This window comes from Tenrec ecaudatus, chromosome 18, assembly GCF_050624435.1.
Source record: "Tenrec ecaudatus isolate mTenEca1 chromosome 18, mTenEca1.hap1, whole genome shotgun sequence".
Classification (NCBI taxonomy): Eukaryota; Metazoa; Chordata; class Mammalia; order Afrosoricida; family Tenrecidae; genus Tenrec; species Tenrec ecaudatus.
Window position 1 is genome coordinate 17723191 of NC_134547.1, and position 25823 is coordinate 17749013.

The 25823-nt window shown below is 42.5% G+C and overlaps 1 protein-coding gene across 1 annotated transcript; it reads left to right on the forward strand.

Annotated features, from left to right (window-relative positions):
• Positions 1–438: 438 nt before the first annotated feature.
• On the forward strand, positions 439–15776 carry LOC142431530 (cytochrome P450 2G1). Its single transcript, XM_075536535.1, has 9 exons — positions 439–618; positions 1651–1813; positions 5471–5620; positions 7154–7314; positions 7496–7672; positions 8354–8495; positions 14607–14794; positions 14890–15031; positions 15309–15776. The coding sequence occupies exons 1-9, from the start codon at positions 439–441 to the stop codon at positions 15488–15490; spliced, it is 1485 nt and encodes a 494-aa protein (XP_075392650.1). The 3' UTR covers positions 15491–15776.
• Positions 15777–25823: the final 10047 nt, after the last annotated feature.

A 25823-nucleotide genomic window follows, 5' to 3' on the forward strand; every position in this document is an offset into this window, starting at 1 on the left:
TGTGTAGAGAAACAGATCAGGAAAGGTTAAGAGATATGACCACTGGGAGAAAGATAAGCTGAAACTTGAGTACAGATCCTCTGATCCCAAAATTTCAGAGCCTAATAGTGATGTTCACCTGCATGCTGCACCTGACCAAGAGATGTTAAGCCTAGGGATTGCTTTGTGCAATAAGAACTGGGGGCCAGAAATATGAAGAGAGGGGATGGACACATCCTTTTTGTAGGAATTTCTTAGGAGAATTCAATCTATACTCAAGTGGGAGATTATAGGTTACATAACAATTGCATTACAAAACAAAATCTTACGTCATCATATCCAATATCAAAAAAGTTAAACCCCTCCCCCAAAGGAATTCAGATGTTTACATAAGCTGCTCTTTCAAATCCTATTTAAGTAGATCCTGGTGCCCTGGATGTAGGTGACTGGCTTGCCATCATGGAGCTAGGAGGGGCCTTCACTATCTTTCTGGCACTCTCCTTGTCTTGCCTGATCATTCTCATTGCCTGGAAACGAATCAGCAAAGGAGGGAAGCTTCCTCCAGGCCCCACACCACTGCCCTTCCTGGGAAACCTGCTGCAAGTCCGAACAGATGCCACCTATCAGTCTTTCATGAAGGTGAGTCTACCTTTCTGTGGGGAAGGAGGTATTTCATTATACAGCCAGTGTCTTGAGCACCTGAAGGCAGTTCCAAAGACAGAGCCTAGGAAGCAGTCGACTTATGCCCTGGGACAGTGACCTTTCGGTTTAGGTACTTTCTAGGCTAGGTTCTTTCACCAGCATAACCCACTCTATGAGCCAGACAGTCTTTCAACTTATTCCAACGGTTAAACACACATATCAATAGCAAGCCAAGAAAAATGAGCATGACTTACCAGTAAAAGGAGGGAGAGAGTAAGAGTTCTGTTCTCTGGCGGCAATCAAGAAGCTCTACCCCTCTGGGCTCTTGGCTGATTTTTATACAATTTTGGGGGTGTAGTCATAGGTGTGGTCGTAGAGGTTGTCTGATAAGGGGTGCAGCCTCAAGTGTTTAGTTTGATAGCCCTGGATTTTGGCCAGTTTCCACTTTGTTGTACACATCCTCATTCTTGGTGGGCTTTTATCAGCCTTTTTATTGTCCCCAGTGACTTCATTGTGTATGCTCTATTCAGCCAGTTTGGCTAAGAAGCTTTTGGCTTCAGAAAGCATAGACTTTCTGAACCTGTTAATTTTATAATCCCCAAATTTTAGTAGCACAGACATGTAAAATATTGAAACAAGAGACATTCAGAGTCTGAGGATTTTGGAACCACACTATCTTAAATACTACAACACAGGACATTTAAATACTAAAACACAAGGACATTTACAATGAGATTATTTTATAACTTTGAGACTCATTATCATGATATCTTAGGATGTCATTAATTTAGCATCTCAGAAAGAGAATCATGAAAGTTGTTCAACTCATTCAAACTCATCCTTACACAGATGAGGGATCAAGGTGATGGGACTTGCCCAGGATCACAGGAGCCCAAGCTTCTATGTCTTTTTAAGAGCCTTTCCTGTACTCTTTCTACCCTCCTGTGCCCCCCTTATCAATCTTCAATCCACGATTGACCTGTACTTGGTGCTCCAACCAACACCTTCTTTTGTTTCGTATACCCTTAGCTCAAAGAGCAATATGGCCCAGTGTTCACTGTGTACATGGGCCCCAGGCCTGTAGTTATTTTATGCGGACATGAAGCAGTGAAGGAGGCCCTGGTAGACCGAGCAGATGATTTCAGTGGCCGTGGAGAATTGGCGTCCATAGATCGAAACTTCCAAGGTCATGGTAAGTAAAAATAACAACGATAACAAGAGAAAGGTTTATAATGTACCCAGTTCATATCAAGTCCATAAGTCTGATATTAGCCCATATGTCGACGGTAGTCCATAAATTCTTTAGACTCATGCAGCACATGCAATGATGCAGAATGTAGGAGGATCACAGGCCAATGGGTAGAAAGTCTTGTGGAGCCAGTGGAAGGGGAAGCATCTCAGCACTGGCGTGGGTCTCCACGTGGCTCCTCCAGCTCCAAGGCTCTGGCTCCTTCAACATAGCTCCATGTGGCTTGTCAACAGGAATGTCTCCAAGGGAGACCAGCAGAGAGTTTATCTGGCCTCCAGTGAGCTATTTATCTCCTTCGTGCCTCCAAATGAAGCCATCAAGCTGCAACCTGATTGACAGGCTAGACTCCATTCCTTCAGAAGTTGACAGGAGATTATATAACTGCCACACATAATAAGTAGTAGAGTCAGGATTTGAAATCAATTTGCTGACTCCAGAGTGCTTGCTGTGTTAGTTCTGTTCTAACTTTTAATGGAGTATCTAAGTCTTTGTGGACCAATCCAAGAGCTCACGGCCAACTTTCCATCCTACCTGTCCCAAACACATACACAATCCACAGCTCACCCACACATCCATCTCGAGCTACTAAGACCTCTCAGTTCTAAGTAGCCTCACATAATTCATGCTATCCATTCATCCATGTATCTATCTTTCCTTACACCTTTACTTCCATCTGCCTGCTTCAAATAAAGTCTTCTTATCGTGATTGGGTGGATTTACAGAGCTGATCATCAGTTTTAAACCCAACATTCACACACACACCGAGCTTCAGCACATCCATGGCAATCCCTGCAGCATAAGATCCCACATCTCACTTACTCCTTGTTTCCACTCCTCCTTTTCCAATCCTTCTGAACATTGTCTTTGGATAAATGCTGCACTTTTTATCTCAACTGGCTTATTATTCTAAAGTGTGAGTACCTCATTAGTGTTATGGCTATTATTTGGTTGAAAATTGAATCATGGGCATAAAGTTCATTTCTAGATCCCAAGGGTGACTCAGGGTCATAGACGCAGGGGTTCCTAGGAAGTCTGACTAGTTATTCTGATGCTTTCTGTGATCTCAACTTTTAATTTACACCTTTCTCCCATTCTATCCAAGACCTTCCAAAATGATCCCTTTCAGAGCAGTAGTGGTAGCTGGGCACCATTTGTTTGTTTGTTTGTTTGTTTTTCTGCACTCTGGGTTGTGAAGATTGATGTTTACTTGGTCTGTTCATCCCTTTGACTAATTTTTCCATTTCCCTGATTTCCATCATTTTATTTCCTTTGTACAAGAAGAGTCCAATAGCTGTATGTCTGATCATGTGCTTTGAAGACTCTAATCTCTACTCATCAAAGTGGTAAGCTGTAGAGCATTATCTGTGTGGACTAGGTTATGCCAATTGATGTTGGTGTCCCTGGAGACTATGATCTTGAGCTGCCAAGCCCAGTAACACATTCTTTCAAGGTATCTAGCGAACTAATTCAGCCTCTCATCAATTCAGTGCTACTCCTTTGTCCTTTTAATGCCTAGCCTTTTCTGAAATCTTAACCTTCTGGATTTTCATTTGCTACGTTTGTGTGATTTCACATCATTTTTCATTGACTTTTTCGATGTGTTCTTGTAGTGTTTTCCTGAGTTCTTCAGTTTTTGTTTGACCTTCACTAAGCACTCTGAATTTATTAAATGTGTCTTTTGAATTCCTTATCATCAAGTAGTTCCTCGGGAAAGGTTTCTGGCTCTTTATTTTAGGGATTTGTTTGGGACAGTCTGTCTTGTTCCATGTGATCTGAAATGGTTTCTTGTCTCAGAGGCATTGTGGAGGTGTTTTGTTTGTTTTTAAAAATCAATTGTTAAAAACAAACAAACATCAAAAACACAGGATTAACCAAAATGAGAGATGAAAAAGCAAAATTCTGAGGAAGTGAGTGTGGGGAAGTGGGGAAAATGAGCTGATCCCAAGGGCTTAAGTAGAAAGAAAATGTTTTGAAAATGATGACAGCAACACATGTACAAATGTGCTTGATACAATGCATGGATGTATGGATTATGATAAGGACTATATGAGCCCCCAATAAAATGACTAAAATATTTTAAAACTTTATTGGTGTATTTAAACTTAATTGAAGATTACTATGTGGGTGTTTCTTACTACCTGTCTCCTGGTGGGTGTAAGAAGTATGTGTGTGTGTGCCTCTCTGTTCTTGCAGCACAGTTAAGGGTGAGTTTGGTTAGTGTCTGCTGTTGTCTATTTATGCCAGGTAGCCCAGTTCGTGAGGTTTCCGGAAGTAAGGGTGTTGCTGTCTCATTTCTTGTCACCAGCCACTGGTCTGCCAAGTCCCTACTCATCAAAAGCTGCTTGTGAAGTTCGAGATGGTTATGCTTTGATGACACACCCACCTGTCTCTTCTTCATTCAGGCTCCCAGGAATATTGTCTGCATCTATTTCACCAGCTCTCTCCCATTTTTATTGTTCGATGGTCTGGTTAGTGTCTCTGCCTCCACTGCCATCTTGCCCAGATCTGCAGCTGCAGAACTCCCCTGTCCCTGCAGGAGCACACCTCCATCCCTGCCACCTTCAGGTTCCTCCTGAGACCCAAGGCCCCACAGCCTTGCTTTTTAATCTATCCAGTCTTCCACCCAAAGAGCTCCTCATTCATGATTCTTTTTATCTAGACGCTCTTTACCTTCTGCTCGTCCATTCTCACCCAACCACGCTTCCATCTAGCCATTAGTTCACTCACCTTTCCAACCACTTACATATACAAATCTACACACATCTACCCACTACATTTTATTTACCCTATTACCTACCCATCCTTCCAGATAGTCATGAATTCATTTGTTAATATTTTCAACTATTCATAGTTTTCAAACCATGTACCCACCAACACTTCGCCTATACATTAACTCTTTCATCCATCCACCCATGCATCAGTCTAATCATAAACTCTATCCTCCACCTTACCCTTTTATTAACTTTATAAATATCCATTCAAATGTCCATGCACATCTAGAATTTTCTAAATGCTTACTTTAATTCTTTTAGTGGGGAAAGAAGGTATTTGAAGGAAGGGGGAGAAATTTGGAAGGGGGGAGAGTAAGGAGAAATGAGGAGGGGAAGGAATGTAGGAGGAGAAGAGGGGAAATTTTAAGTTGAAAACATCTAAGTATTTCTTACTGAATGATAAGTCAATTTATGTAAGTACACTGATGTCCAGGTCTGAGTCTCTGCGTATCCAGTGGAGCATGACTAGAGAATGCACAAAGTACATAGAAAACAGAGTGTCTGTTCATTTCAGGATGCTCCACATGGCATGCTATCCCTTCCTCCTCAGATTCTCAATGCATTAATCCAAGCATTTTCTCAACTCTCTGTCCTTTGAGAAGCCCCCATCATTTCCTAATAATTTCTCTTCTGATATCGCTTTCCTTCACTTTGGCCCTAGGCCAACAGGGAAAGAATCGTGGTTGTCCCATCCACACTGGAAAGTAAGGATAATGGTCCTTGAGAAGAGACTCTAGAGCTTTAATAGTATAGGCCCCTCATAGCCCAGCACAGAGCTGGAGACACAAAAGGAAGGCCAGGCAATGGCCTGATGCTCACATCCTGACAGGTGTTGCTATGGCCAATGGTGACCGATGGAGGATTCTGCGCCGTTTCTCTCTGACCATCCTCCGGGACTTTGGGATGGGAAAGCGAAGCATTGAGGAGCGGATCCAGGAGGAGGCTGGCTACCTACTGGAATCATTACGGAAGACCAACGGTACGGTGTGGGGGCACGTAGGGGAGTGTTACCAGGAGACTGTGCCGAAGTAGAAAGCTCAGGTGAGAAAAGATAGGCCTAGTGGGAAGAAGTTCAATAATGGGAATGGATTAGGAAAAAAAAGATCGATTTAGGATTCACCGATGTTGCCCACTCTTTCAGGTGGAATGTGAAAAATAAACACAAGGAACTTTCAAAACTCTGTTGTCTACAGAACCTCAATTTCAGTTGATTAAGGAGTCTCTGATCCTTGAAATTGTATAGCTACTCAAATCCGGCTAGACCCAAGCATGTACACTGGAGCAAAGAGCTCTCCACACATGGAATTCAGGACAGACAAACCCCTCAGGAACAGTAATGGGAGTAGTGATACCAAGAGAATAGGGGAGAAGGAAGAGAAAGGGGGAAATGATCGCAGTGATCGATGTATACACCCTCACCCCCCAGAGTGACGAACAACAGAAACGTGAGCGAAGGGAGACAGCAGACAGTGTAAGATATGAAAATAATAATTTATAATTTTTCAAGGGGTCATGAGGGTGGGAAGAGGGAGGGTGAAAAGAGGAGCTGATACCCAGGGCTTAAATAGAATATAAGTGTTTAGAAAATATTGATGGCAACATATGTACAAATGTGTTTGACAGAAGTGATGCATGGATTGTTATAAGAGCAGCAAGAGCCCCCCAATAAAATAATCAATTAATAAAAAGCAAACAAAACAAAAAGAAATTGTATAGCTATTTTGGGAATATATGAGTTTTTACTTCTTCTGGACACAGACATAAATTCAACTATATATTTAAAGGAATCCAATCCCTACTAGAAAAAAATATCAGGCCAGAAATGACTGGAGTTTAGAGAGAAGACATACAGACATTGAAAAATACAAGGGAAAATAGAGAAGAGACAGGGAGAAGGTTTTTCTCTAAATCAGATTCTTCAACTGGGATCAAGGGATTAATAATAGGATCTGTGTGAGTGCTTTGACTATCCATAGATGCTCACAAGTTATTTTAAACAGCATATACTCATATGTGAATATACAGTTTTTCTGTGAAAAATATTCCAAAATCTACTGACATGACATTATTTTCCTATTTTATAGAAGGGTGATTGAAAGCCAGGAAAGGTTGTTCTTAATAGCCCACATGGAATCAGTGGCAGAGTTAGAATCAGCCTAGTTATTCTTTTATGCATATATCTCTTTTCAAAATATGTGGCTTCATCTGCCAAACATGTACAAATAAAACCAACCAACCAACCCACAGCACTCAGTCCTTCTAGAATTTGTTGAGTCCTTAATGGATGGCAGTCCACATGCACCCATTTTACAGGCATCGCTGTGCTGACTCTCCTGAAACCAATACCGTGCTTATGAAACCAATTTGAAAACTGGGAAATCTAGGCTCCAAATACAAAAATGAAATAGCTTATGCATGTGATAAAAAGCCAAAGTACTCCATGCAGGACAGAGTGATCCCATACGTCATATTCCCAATCCTTTCTTGTAACTCAGACAATTCTCCTCCCCAGGGGCCCCCATCGACCTCACCTTCTTCCTGAGCCGCACCGTCTCCAACGTCATCAGCTCGGTCGTTTTTGGAAGCCGCTTCGACTACGAGGACAAGCAGTTCCTGACACTGCTGCGGCTGATAAACGAGAGTTTCATCGAGATGAGCACACCGTGGGCACAGGTGCCCACTCTATCCCAAATCTCAATGACCTAAGCATCTGCCTTTATTCTCCCAACACAGGGAGGAAAATGAAGTAGCAAGTAGCAATATGCCCAAGTCTCCGACGCCCCTCTAGATCGCCAGCCCAAACCCAGCCAAGGTTGGCTTCGTTAATAACAAATCTCTGCTCTACTTTCTACAGCTCTATGACATGTATTCTGGAGTCATGCAATATTTTCCTGGAAGACACAATCGAATCTACTATCTGATAGAGGAACTCAAGGACTTCATTGCAGCCAGGGTCAAAATCAATGAAGCATCTTTAGACCCCTCAAATCCTCGGGACTTCATTGACTGCTTCCTCATCAAGATGCACCAGGTACCTCTTTCGCTTCTATCACCCTTTTCCTTTCATCTTCTCAGTCTCTAGGGTTTCCTACCAGAAAACCACACAGAAACAAGGTGAGAACAAATAAGCAAGTATTATTTCACATGGTTGGCTTAAATTTACAGACAGAATACAAAACCGGTAAAGCTCTAAATCTTTGCATTTTTAGAATGCATTGCTGAATTTTAAAGTTCTACAATCATAGACAACAAAAATCTTACACCTTTCTCAGCATATATGACAACGACACACAACCGACTAAAAGTACAACAAAAACTTTAGAACCTTAACATTGGGCAAAACTTAGATTTTTAAACATCTTTGTTATTTGAGGATTCAGACTGTCAATATTTCTAGTTCCTAGAGTCTTGGAAGTTCAGATATTTAAAAACATGTATTTCATAACATAGACTTTCAAAGTGCACTCTTCTTTTCTCGCCCTGCAATTTCACCATTGTTTACATCCCTCCAATCATGCTTGCCTCCTCCACACTGAAACAATAGGACCCCTTCTCTGTCCACACCTTTGTTCCTTGCCGTTTCCTCTGAACCCACTTCCTTTGCCCAGCTGCTAACCTTTCACAAAGACCTTCTCTGAACACAAGGAAGAAAAAAGAAGATCAGGGCAGGGAAAGGTGATCCTGTTTATTTTTATATCCTCTTCATTTTTAGGATAAAAATAACCCACAAACAGAGTTCAACCTCAAGAATTTGGTCCTTACCACTCTCAATCTTTTCTTCGCTGGCACGGAAACAGTGAGCTCCACTCTCCGCTACGGGATCCTACTGCTCATGAAGTTTCCAGAGGTGGAAGGTGAGAATCTGCCTCATCATGTTCCCTGGTGCTCCCAACTCCCAACAGAGAGGAAGACACACCCTTCAGACTTCAGAATATCACAGTCTGAGGCTCTTACAACTAACTTCTGGGCATAATGAGTACAAATCTTGGAATTGCATCATTGGGAGTCCATTTTATTTGATCTTCTACTTGATGCCTGTATTAATTTCCCATGAATGCTGTAACACACTTTCACTCATTTAGTTGCTTAAAATAACATGAATTTATTATTCTATAGATCTGGACGTCAGAGTCTAAAGTGACTTTCACTGGATTGAAATCAGGGACAGTCTCCCTATGGAAGCAGAATCAGAAAATATGATCCCTTGCCTTTTCCTGCTGCGAGAGTTGTAATCCTTGTACCCTTGGCTCATGATGCCTTCCTCTATTTACAAAATCCAAACTCCAAAACCAAAACGCTGTTAGCATCTTCAAAATATTATTATATTTTCACCCTCATGTTCTTTTCTCTAACTCTGTCTACCTGCCTCTTTTGATTACACGATGGACCACTGAGTAATCTTTGCATCTGAAGTCTCTTCATTTCATTGTATCCATAAAGAACCTTTTGTGATATAAGGCAACATTCACAGTTTCAGGGACTTAGAGATAGATATAGTTGGCGGTCTTTATTTAGCTTACTACAGTGCCAGAATGAAAGAGAATCCACCTTGAACACGTGGTAATCTGGTCGTTAGTGGAGTGACAAAGATGAGTGTCGTCATTATTATTCGTAGGAACTATTCCCAATTTTGTTGTTGTTAGATGCTGTGGCGCTGGTTCTGACTCATTGTGACCCTATGTTCAACAGAATGAAACAATGCCCAGTCCTACACCATCCCATAACTATTGTGTTTGAGCCCATTGTTGCAGCCACTGTATCAATCCATCTAGTTGAGGGGCTTCTTCTTTTTCACTGCTCTAATACTTTACCAAGCAGGATGTCCTTTCCCAGGGACTGTCTCTCCTGATAACATCCAAAATATGTGAGACCAAATCTCGCTCTCCTTTCTTGTTTCTAAGGAGTATTCTGGCCATACTTCTTCCAGGACCAATTTGTTCATTCTTTCGGCAGTCGGTGGTACTTCCAAAGTGCTTCAGCAGCACCCTCATTCAAATGCAACAACTCTTCAGTCTTCCTTATTCAGTGTTCAACTTTCACATGCAAATGAGGCAATAGAAAATATCATGGCTTGGATTGAGCTCATAATAGTCTTCAAAGTGACATCCTTGCTCTTCAACACTTTAAAGAGACCTTGCACAGCAGATTTACCCAAAGAATGCTTTGATCTCTTGACGGCTACTGTCATGAACATTGATTGTAGATCCAAGGAAGATGACATCCTTGACAACTTCCATCATTTCTCCATTTATCATGAGGTTATCTTTTGGTCCAGTTGTGAGAATTTTGTTTTCTGTATTAAGTTGTGATCCATATTGAAGGCTGTAATTCTTTTTTTAAAAATCATTTTATTAGGGGCTCATACAACTCTTAATGCAATCCAGACATACATCAATTATGTAAAGCACATTTGTACATTCATTGCCCTCAATTGCTCTTCACCTAAACCCCTGGCATCAGCTCATTTCCCCCTCTCTCCCTGTTCCCCTTCCCTCTTGAATCATTGATAATTTATAAATTATTATTTTGTCATAGCTTGCCCTGTATGATGTCTCCCTTCACCCACTTTTCTGTTGTCCATCCTCCAGGGAGGAGGTCACATGCAGATTCTTGTAATCGGTTCCCCCTTTCCAACACACCCTCTCTCCACCCTCCCAGTATCGTCCACTCACACCATTAGCCCTGAAGGGATCATCTGCCCTGGATTCCCTGTGTTTCCAGTTCCTATCTGTACAAGTGTACATCCTCTGGTCTAGCCAGATTTGTAAGGTAGAATTGGAATCATGATAGTGGGGGAGGAGGAAGCATTTAGGAACTAGAGGGAAGTTGTATGTTTCATCGTTGCTACATCGCACCCTGACTGGCTCATCTCCTCCCCGAGACCTTTCTGTAAGGGGATGTCCAGTGGCTTACAAATGGGCTTTGGGTCTCCACTCTGCACTCCCCAGCTCATTCTTCATTATTATTTTTTGCTCTGATGATGCCTGATACCTGATCCCTTTGACACCTTGTGATCACACAGACTGGTGTGCTTCTTCCATGTGGGCTTTGTTGCTTCTGAGCTAGATGGCTGCTTGTTTACCATCAAGCCTTTGAGACCCAAATGTTATATCTTTTGATAGCTGGGCACCATCAGCTTTCTTTGCCACATTTGCTTATGCATTTGTGAAGGCTGTAATTCTTGATCTTCATCAGCAAATGCTTCAAGGCCTCCTCACTTCCAGCAAGCAAGGTTGTGTCATGTGCACATCGCAGATTATTAGGCTTTTCTCCAAACTTGATGCCTTATTCTTCTTCATATAGTCCAGCTTCTCTGATTATTTGCTCACAATACAGATCGAATAACTATGGTGAGATTATATAACCCTGATGCACACCTTTCTTGATATTTCTTGATATATATGCAGTAGTTCATTGTTTTGCTCACATACTGCTTCTTGATCCATGTACAGATTCCACAAGAACGCAATGAAGTGTTCTGGAATTTCCATTCTTCACATTGTGTTCATGGTTCGTTATGATCTACACAGGCGAATGCCTTTGTGCAGTCAACAAAACACAAGTAAATATCTTTCTAGTATTTTCTGCTTTCAGCGAAGATCCACCTATCATCCACGATATCCCTTCTTCCATTTCCTTCTCTGAAATTTTGTTGGACCTCCAGCTTTCTGTCAATATATTGTTGCAAACATTGTTGAATGATCTTCAGCAAAATTTTACTTGAATGTGATATCAATAGTATTGATCTATTATTTTGAATAGGTATAAATATGGATCTCTTCTAGTCAGTTGGCCAGGTAGCTGTCTTCCACTTTCTTGGCATAGACAAATGAGTACTGCCAGCATTACATCGACTTATTGAAACATTTCAAGTGGTATTCCATCAATTCCTGGAGTCTCCTTTTGGCTAATGGTTTCAATACTGCTTGAACTTCAGTACCATTGGTTCTTGATCATATATTACTTCTTGAAACGGTTGGCTGTTGACTAGTTCTTTTTGGAAGTGACTGTATATATTTGTTTCTTCTTCTTCCATCTTTTTTTTGATGCTTCCTGCATAAGTCAATATTTTGCCAATAAAATCTTTCAATATTACAACCTGAGATTGTAATTTTTTTTCCTTCAGTTTTGTCAGTTAAGATATGTGGATAGTGTTTTACCTTTTTGTTTTTCTAATTATAGTCTTTGCAAATTTCATGATAATACTTTACTGTCTTCTCAATCTGACCTTTGGAATTTTATATTCAGCTCTGTGACGTCATCATTTTTCCCACTTGTCTTAGCTAATCTAAGATGAAGACAAGTTTCAGAGTCTCTTCTAACGTCTACTTTGAATTTTTCTTCTTTCCTGTCTTTTAACAATGTTTTGGTTCTTCGTGTTTGATGCCCTTGATGTCATCCCACAGCTTATCATGTCTTCAAAATTCTTGCATTAAATTTGTTCCTGAGATGTTCTTAAAATTCAGGTGGAATATCCTCAAGGTTATATTTTGGCTCTGATGGGCTTGTTTTAATTTCCCTCTGCTTCAATATGAACATGGAAAGGAGAAATTGATGGTCTGTACCACAGTCACACTCTGGCCTGGTTTTGTTGATACTGAGCTTTTCCATGATCTCTTCTCATGTGTGTTGCATCTGGAAAATCCATGTGTATAGTTGCCATTTGTGTTAATGAAAAAAAGGCATCTAGGAAGAAGTAGTCATTGGGCTTGCAAAATTCTATCATGCAACCTACTATACTTCTATACTCAAGAGTCTTGGACCAAGACAATATTTTCCACCTACTGTTCCTTCCTCTTTGTTTCAAATTTTTGCATTCTAAACACCAATAATTATCAATGCCTCTTGACTGCATGTATGTTAAAGTTCAGACTGAAGAAGTTCGTAAAACTTCTGCATCACTAGCTTTAGTGGTTAGTACATAAATCTGAATAATAGTTGCATTGATTGGATTTCCCTATCTGGGAGATAGACATTATCCCGTCACATACATAGATCATAGATCTCACAATTTCCTTTTAAATGATGAGTGGCATGCCATCCCTCTTGATTGTGTTATTCCTGGCATAGTAAACCATATAATTTTCTGATTAAAATATTAGTCCATCTCAGCTTACTAGAATATCTATCTTTATGTGTTGCATTTCACTTTCAAAGACTTCCAGTGTTTCTACATTCATACCCCATACATTCAGTTTGTAGCTGTTTCTTCTCATTTTGAGTCCTCCCCCATCAACAAAGGAAGGACCTGAAGGTGTTGCTCCATCTTGTCATTATGACCAACTATTTTGAGACGGCAGCTCTTCGCCATTCATATTTTAGCCGCTTCTTACGTATGGGGCTCATCTTTGGACATCACCTCTGAAAGTGTTCCACTGCTGTGCCTAAGGTTTTCAGTATGTGTCCTTTCTTTATTCATTGCTATTCACGAGGTTTTCAGTGGAAAATTCCTCCGAAGTGGGCCAGCTCTTCCTTCTTTATAGTCTGTTCTTAGTCTGAAACCATGAAGTATGTTTACCTTGGACGATCCTGCTGGTATTTGCAATGCCAGTGACACAGCTTCCAGCATCACAGCAAAATGCATGGCCCTGCAGTGTGGCAGACAAGGGATGGACCCCCAATTTTAGCCCCTCTCAATACTAACAAAGTTAAAAGTAAGGCGGCATCTTTCTCCTGGCACAAGTGATGAGAGAGAGCCACCTGATGTCACTCATAGTTTTGCAGCCTCTTCTACAGGGTTTAAGCTTGTCCTGTACAAATCCATGAAATCAAATATTTCGTGGGCAGCCTCTCTACCAGTTTCTCTCACACTGTTGTAACAAAGCACCGTGCAACGATGGCTCACAGTCACAGGAATTTAGTCTGTTATGCTTCTAGATGCTAGAGGTCAGAATTCAGGGTGTCCCCAGGAGCATGCTCTCACAGAAGGTTCTGTGGCTTCCAGTTTCATACCAGGAGTTCCTTGGTCTCTTTCCTGACTCTTACCACCAACCAGTCATACTAGTTTACAGCCCACTTTACCCACATATGACCACATGCTAATCTGACTAATCACATTTGCAAATACCTTATTTTTAAATAAGGTCAGATTCATAGGTAACAAAGATTAGGACTTCAACATATCTTTTAGGGAATGCAGTGGAGCACATATACCTTCCATATGCAGGGACTGTCTTAAGTACTCGAATTACCCTGAATTACCTTGATTACTTGAATTACCTTAATTACTTGAATTACCCTGATTATGTAGTGATTATGCATTAAGCTTCACTCTGTAAGGCCAGCAGTTCAAAACCACCAGCTGGTCCTTTACAGAAAGACAAGGTTTTCTACTCTCATAAACAGTTACAGTCTCAGAAACCCACAGGGGCCAGTTCTACCCTGTCCTATTGGGTCATTATGAATTGGCATCAACTGGATGGCAGTGAGTTCTGAGTATCTCTTATCTTGATATATTATCACACCCACTTTCAACATGAAGAAACAGAATCATATTTAATACTTCTAAAGTCACTCATCAGGGAAGTGAAGGAAAGGGAACTCCACTGAAGTTGTTTTTAATCATCATGCTATAATTGAAAATCAATTCTTTCATTCTTGCCCATCTTAGTTGCCTCTCTGTATTTTTTCCATTTTGGCACAATAAAATAATTTCTGAAAACCCAGCTGAGATTGGGACACAGGCCTGCTCAGCAACCTTCCAGGCTTACATAATGCTTTTAAGATTAAGTCCAAACACCCACATAGGCATTCCCTGCCAAAGGTCTGATAAACATAGACTGTGAACCACCTGGGAGACAGGTATTAAATAAAAAGAGGCAATTCCCAAACTCATGCCAAGCGCTCTTGGAGTCACTGTGTGCTACAGTTGTGAATGCCTAACCCTTTCAGGGGTCTAAGGTCAGTGCCCTAACAACTCCACCCTTTCTTTGTGCCCATCTCTTGTATATTCATGACTTTTTCAGCCAAGATCCATGAAGAGATTAACCAGGTTATTGGATCTCATCGAATCCCAAGTGTGGATGACAGGCTCAAGATGCCCTACACGGATGCAGTGATTCATGAGATACAGAGATTGACAGACATCGTGCCTATGGGCGTCCCCCACACTGTCATCCGGGACACTAATTTCCGAGGCTTCCTTTTGCCCAAGGTGGGTTTGCACCCACCCCATTGTCCTGTCTACTCCCTGAATTGTATTCCTTCCTGTGTTGGCTATCCTCCTCACTGTCCCCTTCCCCAATCCAGGGCACCGATGTATTCCCCCTACTTGGCTCAGTCCTCAAAGACCCCAAGTACTTCCGCTGCCCAGATAGCTTCTACCCACAACACTTCCTGGATGAGCAGGGCCGTTTCAAGAAGAATGAAGCCTTTGTGCCTTTTTCCTCGGGTAGGTTGATACAGTCCATTTTCTCTCACCCAGGGGCATCCTATATCTCTCTCCAAACTCTCGGTCTATCTAGGACTCTGAACATGAGGGGAGTGGTGTCAAGTGTTGAGCGCCTAGCTGAGCATGTGAACGCCCAGGTCCTTTAAATGGACACTGTTTTGACCTCGGAGGCACTGTGGTATCACCTGAGGCTTGGGAAGGTGATCTGAAATCCAAATCCCCAGCCCCATCCCCTTTTCCCTGGTAAATATGAACCAACCTTCCCTTGTGCCTACAGGAAAGCGAGTCTGTCTGGGTGAGGCCATGGCTCGAATGGAACTCTTTCTGTACTTCACCTCCATCCTGCAGAACTTCTCCCTGCGTCCTCTAGTGCCACCAGCTGACATCGACATCAACCATAAAATCTCCGGATTTGGCAACATTCCCCCGAGCTATGAGCTCTGCCTTGTGGCCCACTGAGTGCTCACTGTTGGGTATGATGGAAAGCGTTGGAGGACATGGTACAGGTGCCGCCAACCATGTGGTTTCCCTAGATTTCCGTAGTGTTAACGAGACAGTCATTATTAGCTGCCATGGGGCAGAGGTCTCCCAGGATCACCCTGAAGATATAGAGTAGTACATCTTGTCCATGCAGTAGAAAATCAAAGCCCTGTTCAACCTTTCTGCAAAATTCTGACGGACTTACCTCTTGCTAGGTTTTCTGAATTGACTAGCATAAACTAGAAGTATCTCCACCAGATGCTTCTATTTTATTCTTTTTGTCTTTATGTAGTCCACTTGTCTTTGGCCTGATATTGACCCACATGTAGGTCATGACCTTTCTCCTTGATTCTAATCTCCCTCCAGAAAGGAAGGGGGGGGGGGAGTACAATTAGTCCCTTCAGATTGCTGAGTGTTGGAGGTCTAATGTGTGTTTAGGGTGACTTCATTGTAAAACAGCAAAATATACCCTCAGACTTCCCTGTTATTCATCATCCTTTCTCCAGCCCACTTCGAACATCTCTCACCGCAAGCAGTGATTGCAGGCAAGAACCCAGTCTCAACAATCCTGCTGGGCCCTTGCCCCTAAACACCACTCCCATCATCTTGTTTCATAAGCACTTTGCACTGTGGTTGCTCTCACCCTCACTCCTGATTCAAAATTCTCCCCCCTCTGCTTTTAATAACCCTTCAACTGCCCTATATACTTAGCACCCCATTTGTCTATTCATGAGCTTCCTGCACTGTTGAAAGTCTTTCTACACAAGGGGACTTCAAAAGTTTGTAGACAAACAATTCTAAGATAATGGAATATGTCCACAAACTTTTGGAAGCTGCTTCATAACAATGCCCTTATAATTCAAATAATTATTTATGGAATACTCAACAGGTAGTCCATCGTTGTACTTGTAGTCCATCGTTGAACAAAACAGACAAAAAGCGAGACATTGCGGAGCATACATTCTAGTGGAGAAGGTAGATGGCAAAACAACAACAACAACCAGGATAAATAAGAATATGATTATGTTAGAGAGGTAAGGCAGGTAGACAGAGAAGAGGATTCCATATTCAGCCATGTGAATCAATGACTAGGGGGCATCTCACGAAGCAGTGGAGAAGTGAGCCTCCTTTGAAGAGCGATATACAAAGCAGAAAAATACCTGTTTATTAAGCAGATTCCTTTATGTGGCTGAAGTGGGGAGGGAACAGAGACGGCAAGAATAAAGGTGAGAAGACCAGGGAGCTAGTGATACCAGACCACGTAGGACCTCGACCACAGTGAGAACTGGTGTCTTAGGGTTTGGGAGTCAAGTTGGTCATGAGCAGTGCATGTGACATTGATATGTTTTTAAAAGCCCCTGCATGGGAGTGAGGGAGACCGGGAGCCAGGATTAAAATGAAAATTACAAGATAAACTAGGAAGCTACTGCAAGTGCCATCATTCGCTTAGACACATGGGAACCAGGGTTGGTGGGGGAAGCAGGTAGGTGGAGACAATTGTGAAGACGTGGACTACATGTCCTCCTGATGACTGAATGTGGGGTGTGGTGCACCATGGGGGTCCCAGTTAAACTGGGTTCCACACAGGGTTCTCAGACTGGTTGGGCTGACTTTTCCGAACAGGACACCAATCCTTTCTTTCCACATGGCTTTAGGTGGAATGAAATCTCTAAGCTTTCCCTTTACAACCGAGTGCATTCACCCGCTCCACACCCCAGAGACGCCTTTGTTCCCGAGGGAGATGTAAGTTGAATCTATGAGAAGTCATCAGTACAGCCTCTGTAGGTGACTATAATCCAAACTGCTGACAGTACAGCATCAACCCTGCAGAGTAACTGGCCCCTTCTATAGGCTCGGTGGATGTAAAAATGGTCTCACCACTTTAGGAGACACTTTGGGAGCTTATTATAAAGCGATACATATACTTATCAAAATAACCACCCCATTACCCCTAGGTACTGAGAGAATAATGGCCAGAAAAAAGAACTATGTTAACACAAAAAACAGGTATGCCACTGTTGACGCTCACTAAGATGCTTCTGCCAATGACAACCAATAGCAAAAGAACAAGTGTTGGCGAGGATGTAGAGAAATCGGAACACTCTTACATGATTGGTGGGAGTGTCAAAATGGTGCCATCACCGTGGGAAATAGTTCAGCATTTCCTCAAGAAGTTAATCCTGGAAGCACCAGAAACACATTGCTCCAGAGTCCATCCCAATTCCTGGCAGCCCCATGTGTCCCCGAGTGGAATTGTGCTTCACAGGGTTTTCAACAAATACCTTTTCAGAAGTAAATGGCTTGGCCATCTCCTGGCCTAAAGAGAAAACTGTAGGCCCCAAGGATTCAAACAATTAAGCGTACATCAATATTCATAGCAATACTGTTCGCAACAGCCAAAGCGACTCAGGAAAGGATACAGAAAATGTGATCCATCCATAGACTAGAGTATTACTTAGCCATAAAAACAAACGAATGACCGATACACGTGAAAACATAAAGAAGACTCAAATGCACTATACTGTCTGGAAAAAACAACAACCCTGAAACAGATAGTTACACATTGTATGATTCTAGCTATGTGAAACACCCAAAGTAGTTCAACCTATAGACACAGAGAGGAGGTTAGTTATATCCAAGGGCTGGGAGACAGAGAGGAAGAGAGAGTAACTGCTCAGTGGGTCTGAGGTCTCTTTGGAGGGAGGACAATGCTTTGGAATTAGATAGACACATGGGTTGCACAAAATTGCATGTGTGCTAAATGCCATTAAATTGTATCATTTAAAAGGTTTAACTTTATGTCATGGGAGTTTTACCATAATAAAAAAGAGCTTCTAATGCAAGTTACACAATGAATGTAGCAGATCTTATGAAAGACATCAGATTGAAACATGTTAATGCTGTCTGAGTTTACATATGAAAAATTATGGAGAGGTCAAAATCATAGAAAAGGAAAACAGATCCATTGCTTTCCAATAATGGGGAGTGAGAGGACTTGACTGCTGTTCCCTGACTTGGTCTTAATTGTGGTGGAAATAACATGACTCTATACATTTAACAAAACCCATGAGATGGTATGAAAGAAGTTAACTTTGACTATATTTCATTTCAAAATGTGTGAAAATAAAAAAATTACATCCATGGTTCAGAGTATATTTTCCTTTTAAAATAATTATTTTATTAGGGGCTCATACAAGCTTATCACAATCCATACATACATCAATTGTGTAAAGCACATTTGTATATGTGTTGCCCTCATCATTCTCAAAACATTTGCTTTCCACCTAAGCCCCTGGCATCAGCTCATTTTTCCCCTCCTCTCCCTCATGAACCCTTGATAATTTATAAATTATTATTTTGTCATAGTTTGCACTGTATGACATCTCCCTCCATCCACTTTTCTGTTGTCCGTCCTCCAGGGAGGAGGTCACGTGCTGATTCTTGTAATCGGTTCCCCCTTTCCAACCCACCCTCCCTCTACCCTCCCAGTATCGCCACTCACACCACTGGTCCCGAAGGGATCATCCACCCTGGATTCCCTGTGTTTCCAGTTCCTATCTGTACCAGTGTACATCCTCTGGTTTAGCCAGACTTGCAAGGTAGAACTGGGATCATGATAGTGGGGCAGAGGAGGAAACATTTAGGAACAACATTCGCTATGATAAGATTTTTTGTTCTGATGATGCCTGATACCTGATCTCTTTGACACCTTGTGATTGCACAGGTTGGTGTGCTTCTTCTATGTGGGCTTTGTTGCTTCTGAGCTAGATGGCCGCTTGTTTAGCTTCAAGCCTTTAAGACCCCAGATGCTACATCTTTTGATAGCCGGGTACCATCATCTTGGTTCAGAGTATATTTTCCATGGACGATTGTTGCTCTCCACAAGATATATAACAAAGAAATTAACAATCACATATGTCATATTTTATTAGGACCCAGAACGACACTTCAGAGTACACGTTTTATTTTCTTCCTTTATTGAAAATTATAGAAATTACTTTTGGACAGTGAATGGCACAAGCTTGAGGCACAGAGCCTTAGGAGTAGAAGGGGCAGCTTCCTCAAACTATTATTTCCAGAGAAGGATCAGAGGCCTCATACCAAGGCATCATGAATGTAGGTTGCTATGTTCCAATTAAATGAAGATTATATCCATGCATTAAGTATTTACTCTTCCAGGCTCTAGGGATCCGGCCATAAACAAGATACATCCTGGCAAGGGGACTCCAAAAACCAGACTCAACTGCCACCAAGTTGAAGGTGACTCATAGTGACCCTGTAGGTCAGGGTAGAACAACCCTGTGGGTCCCCAAAACTAACTTTTTATGGGAGTAGAGAGCCATCCAATGCATAACCACTGCACTATGAGGGCTCCTTAGCAAGGGGACTAGGAAGCAGAAAATGAACACACACAAAATTGAAGGGTCCTGTTGTTTTCAAATAAGGTGGAAAAGAGAAGAAAATATAGCAAAGTAATAGAATTTTTAAAAAGCTTGAGTTGGAAGATGGTGAGACCTCCTGAGATTAGTGATCAGGAAAGTTCTTGTGGAAGACAGTCAATGAGCTTAAATATTATGAAGTAACCTACCATGAGATTAGTCCATGTAATTATACCCTTCCATACATTTTTATTCATTCAGGAATATTTGTAAGAATGCTTACTAAACAATATTAAATAAAATTGGGGGTTCTTACACCTCTTATAACAATCCATATATAAATTCTATCAAACTAAATTCTTATTTGCTTAAGAGCTTTATATTAAGGAGTAATTGTGCATCAATAAAACATCCCAGATCAAGTCCATATGTCTGATACTAAATCATAAGTCGGATTTTGGAACATAAATCCCTCTCCAGACTCCTGAACCGCACACAATGGTGCAGAACACAATAATATCAAAGGCTGGGGTGCAGAGTCCTGTGGATCCAATGGTGGTGGCTCTGGCAGCTCTCTGAGTGACTCCATAACAGGAAGGTGAAGGCAGAGAGAGAGACTGGGAGGGGAGGAGAGGGGCGGAGAGAGAGAGAGAAAGTTCCAAGGATCTTATGAGAAGGCCACGGACCACCAGAAGGTACCATGAGGCTGAGACCTGACTGACAGGTTAGACTCCACCCCTACATTTTTTAACTCATTACATTGGGGGCTGTTACAGCTCTTATAACATTCCAGACATCAATTGTAGCAATATTTGTACATATGTTGCCATCATCATTTCCAAAACACTTTCTACTTGAGCCCTTGGTATAAGCTCTTTTTAACCTGACCACCCCCCTCCCCCCACCCTTGTAAATCCTTACTCAATTATACATTGTTACTGTTATTTCATGTCTTACACTGTCCATTTGTCTCCCATCACCCACATTTATGTTATTCATCCCCTTCGGTGGGGGTGGGGAGGGGGCTAGAAAAACAATAATTCTTAATCTTCATGCAAACATGGGTGACTCGGGCAGCCTGCCAAATAAACCAATTAATTCCCCAGACAGGGGCTCATGGGAGAGTGAGAATATTTATTTAATGATCAGTATTCAGTGAGACAGTGTGGATTTTGTCTGGCAAAATTGACCTTCCTGAGCAGATTAAGGTGTTTTTTATTTTTTAGTTTGTTTTAAACAATTTCCTAGACATGCAGACCACACGTTAGACATTGAAACAGTTGAGTCACATTGATCAGAGTTTACAACCATCACTACAATCAATTAGAAGACATGTCTTCTTCCTTGTACTCACTGCTGTTAGCTCTGCTTTTCCTGCCAAACTCCCCTGTCACGTTTCTTTGGATCTCTTGATCCAGCTATTGTTTCTATAGGCTTACCTAATCTGAGTTTCACATACAGAAAATCATACAAAACCAATACAGAATAAAAGCAAACACTCCAACAATAGTGCCACAATGAAACAAAGGAAAACTTCAATTGGTACCTGCGATAGTTTATTGTGCCAGCCTGGCCGATAAACACAAGTAGGATTAACTGAAGGGCAGAGGGATAAATGGCTCGGGGAGCCTCGCCTTGCTTGCTCTGTGCCTCAGTTTAAAGGGTACACTACCTGTGGGATGCCTAGCCTGTGGACTGTGTCGCTGTAAGTTGAGGTCCCTTTAAGCCCACATGATTGGAATGTTCATCTCTGGAGCTGGGGACCTACAGTTGATGACAGTTGGTGACCTGCCTTGCTGTTTGCTGCCTGGGTAATAACAGCCTAGCTCTCTCTACAGAAAGGGACTGGCAACTGGAGGCTCTCAAGCCTTAAAGGACTGCTAGTGTCTCACTGCTTTATAATTTAACTGTTAATTTCTTGTATTATCTATCTGTATATAATTTAACAGTTCATTTCTTGTATTATGTATCTATCTTTACAAATATATTTATATATAATTACTAGCAATCTGGTCTTGTCTCTCTAGAGAACCCTGTCCAACACAGTACCAAAGTAGAAAATATCCAAAACCAGAGCAATTGCACCTTTGGTCACCAGGGAGATCAATGACAAGGTTCCATGTTAACTACAATTGCAGTCATCCACCCTGCAGTGGGCTCCGTCTGGTACCATCTCTGGTCCAGAATCAGTGGGAATTCATCACAGGCTTAATCCACATGGGGGGCTGTGTTTTGGGCTTTCACTGTCATCCTCAGCCTTCTGCAAATGAAGTGCTTAGAATTTAAGTTCTCATACTATTCCTTCCTCTTGGTCTGGTTTTTTTATTATTTACGATCCTTGGATCACATAAGCTGGTGCGCTTTATTTCATGTGGATTTAGCTGATGCCTCATTTAGATGGCGGATTGTTGTAACACAAGCCGTTAACACCTCAAACACTATTCTTTCTGATGGTTGTGTGGCTTAAATTAAGGGGCGTCTTTATAGGCCAGTCTTGGTGGACAGGATCTTCCGGAGCAGTCAACAACTTTTCGTGCTCAGACTTGAGACAGGCCTTCTGAGCCTCACATTGTTCGCTTTGTTAGGAGGGGCATACCCACTGATCAGCTACAGGCTTTGTGGGAGAATCTATCCTTCAAATAGGGGTGACTCAATTTCTGACTTCTGGAGTAAAACAGCAAACACTTTCAATTGGTCATGAATTCTTATTACATGGCAAGGTTGAAACAAAGTGCCTGATTCTAGGTACTGTGGTATCAACTAACATCTTTTTTGTTTTAAGATGCCCAATCTTGTGAAGCAGGGTGTCATAATCATCTGGCTACTTCCTGCTAGTTGGGGCAGTGAGTAGGGAAAGGATCTTTGAGAATCCTCAGGGGACAGTTACCTAAATGAAAATGGGCTATATCCTGACAAATTAAAAGCATCATTAGTCTCAGAGGGTGCCCTTGTTTCCTCCATGAGGGAGAAAACGTTTGCTGCTTCGACAGCTATGATGCTTGCTCCCTGAAGAATGATTGTAGTGGAGCATGGGACCCAAGAACATTTCAAAGGATAACTATCTCTATCGTGTTTAAAGGGGGTCAGCCATGACGCTACTGTGAGAAAAGGTTACTAAGCTAGCTCTAGTCTCTAGCCTCACTACCCTGGAATCAGGGTTGTGTCCACCAAGAGATGGTTGAATGTGCTCTAATCCTCTAACCCCACCTCTCCTATGGTGTTGATTCAGGTAAGCAGGACTTATTGGCGATGGCACAAGCAGCACCAGATTTGCTGAGTAAAAAGTCATGAGCAATTTGATTACACTTGGTAACCACTTTCCAGAGGGAAATGAGAAAAATCTGCTGTACCTTCAGGGCTTTCTCTGTGCTCAATGCTAGGAGGTGGATACATCGTATCTGAAAAGTTCCTAATAGCTAGGTCTACTTGTCCCACATTTAAAAGGGGGGTAGACCAGAGGAAGTACCCTCCAAATCTGGAGTGATCTAGGGTGGGCTTGCTCCCATTGGAAGGAGGGAGCAGTCTCCATGCTCATTCTTTCTTGGTGGAGCTAGTCCCTGGGTGTAATTGAGTGGGGAACATAATGGTTCTGTGACTAAATATTACCAGCCATAGAGGTGATTTTCAGAGTAGGTGAAATCCTGAAATTCTAAATGACCTTTGGAGGACTTGGGGCCCCTGCAGTACTCCAATAAGTAATGACTGGTCCTAGTGATTGGGCGTGAGGTGAGAAACTTCTTAGTTCTACAGGGGTAGGCCTCTACTTAGTTGGTGAAACCAAATCAAAATCGCTGCCATCAAGTCAGTTTGGACTCATAGTGACCCTACAGGGCAGGATACTATTGTAACCATGAGTTTCTGAGACTGTAACTCTTTAGAGGAGTAGACAGCTCCATCTTTATGCAGCAGAGCTGCTGGTGGTTTTGAACTGCTGACCTTACAGATTGCAGCCAACTGTGTAACCACTATGCCACCAGGGCACCTAGCTGGTGAAGGGCTCCACAAATACTAACAGGTATTGACAGTCCGTAGGCACTCAGGGCCTTGGTGAAGTCCACCTGATAATCTTTACTCATTTCCAGCCTGTGCTAATCTGGGTAGACTAGAGAAACAAATTCATAAACATGGATATGTGTATAAGAAAGAGGCATACATACAAGAGTAGTTGAATATTAAGAAAACATCTCAGCTCAGTCCAGATCAAGTCCTTAAGTCTGATATTAGCCCATATGTCCGATACCAATCTATGAAGTCCTTTTCAGACTCATGAAGCACATGCAAAGATGCCGAATGTAGGCGATCGCAGGCAGTCGGTGGGAGGTCTTGTGGATCCAGTGGTGTTATCATCTCAGCACTGGCAGGGGTCTCCACGTGGCTTCTCCAGGTCCAGGGCTCTAGCTGCCATCAGCATAGCTTCATGTGTCTTGTCAGTAGAGAATATCTTGGGGAGTGAGCAGAGAAAGAGAGGAGCTGGTTCTTAGGTATGATCAGCTGGATGCACTTCTTTATTTACCTGGACACAATTATGGCTCCTCCCCGCAGCCCTTTTAGTTACTGGAAGGAGAGTGACTGGATTAAGTGTGCTTGCTGCCTGCCACTTAACATTGTGCTTGTCTGGTTGTCCTTAGGAGCCCTGGTGGCACAGGGGTTACAAGTTGGGCTGCTAACTGCAAGGTTAGCAGTTCAAAGCTCAAGCCAGCTCCACTAGAGCAAGATGAGACTTACGACTCCCATAAAGAGTCACGGCCTTGGAAACCCACAGGGGCAGCTCCACCCTGTTCTATTGGGTCTTTATGAGTTGGAATCGACTTGATGGAGTGAGTTTTGACTTGTTTTAAGAGGATATCCTGATTATTTCCCTATCCTTTCTGCAGCCAGCCAACAACCACCTTCTTTGATCCAGGAAGAGCGCCACACAATTCGGTGTATGCTTGCTGACCATCACAAAGTGAACTTTTTCACTCTTTGAAGAAGCTCACAAGTAGCTACTATGGCTGTTATACAGGCTGACCACCCCTGGCAGGTCTTCCGGACTTGTTTAGATAAGCAAACCAGTCCTTCTGGGTGAAGCGGCCATCTGGAAGAGGGTTCTCAGCTCCATTCCTTGGTTTTCAAGTATGCGCAAGACAAAAGATTCCCAGATGTCAGGAAAACCAAAAGCAGAGGCAGTCACGTGCTTTCGATGTGGTTACATGTCTTTTGGCACTCAGAACTTTATTCCCAGGGGCTGGTTCCTCCCCCTCTGAGGGCTTCATCAAGTTGGCCTGGCAACCAGGCCCCTTAAATTCAGAAGAATCTCACTCAAAATGAAAAACTCACTGGGCCTTTGAGTCATCTCTGAGTCATAGCGACCCACTAGGACAAAGTAGAACTCCTCATGCCGGTTTCCATGTCTGTCAGTCTTCAGAGAAGTAGACAGCATCATCAGTCTCCTGCAGAGTGCTTGACAGTTTTGAACTGCTGTCCTTGAGGTTAATAGTCCAATTTGTAACACACTACTCCACCAAGCATTTTTAACAAGAGTTTACTGAGCAAGAATGCTTAAGTGTCTGTAAAGAGCAGAGTGGTTGCATCACTTATTTTGCTGGGCTCATCAGTGTGCATGTGCTTCAGGAACAGCTCTGTGGGCTGGCAAGGGTTGGCTTATCCACGCGACTGGGTGACTGCACACATCTCTCACCCTCCTGGGGGGAGGGTCAGCGTAGGCCTGTTCTCATAGTCTGCGCAGAGGTGCTAGACCGAAAGTGCCAACACGTCCTCAACCATAAGCATGAGGTTCTTTTCTGGACAAATGGAGACCGAGAGACCCTCCAAGGATCAGTGGCTCACCCAAGGGCCAAAGGACAGGGTTGCAGCCGGAGCCTAGATGGTCCCACTGCCCCAAACAACAGCGGAGCATGACGTCCAAGTGCCTCTTGTGCGCAAAAGCGATG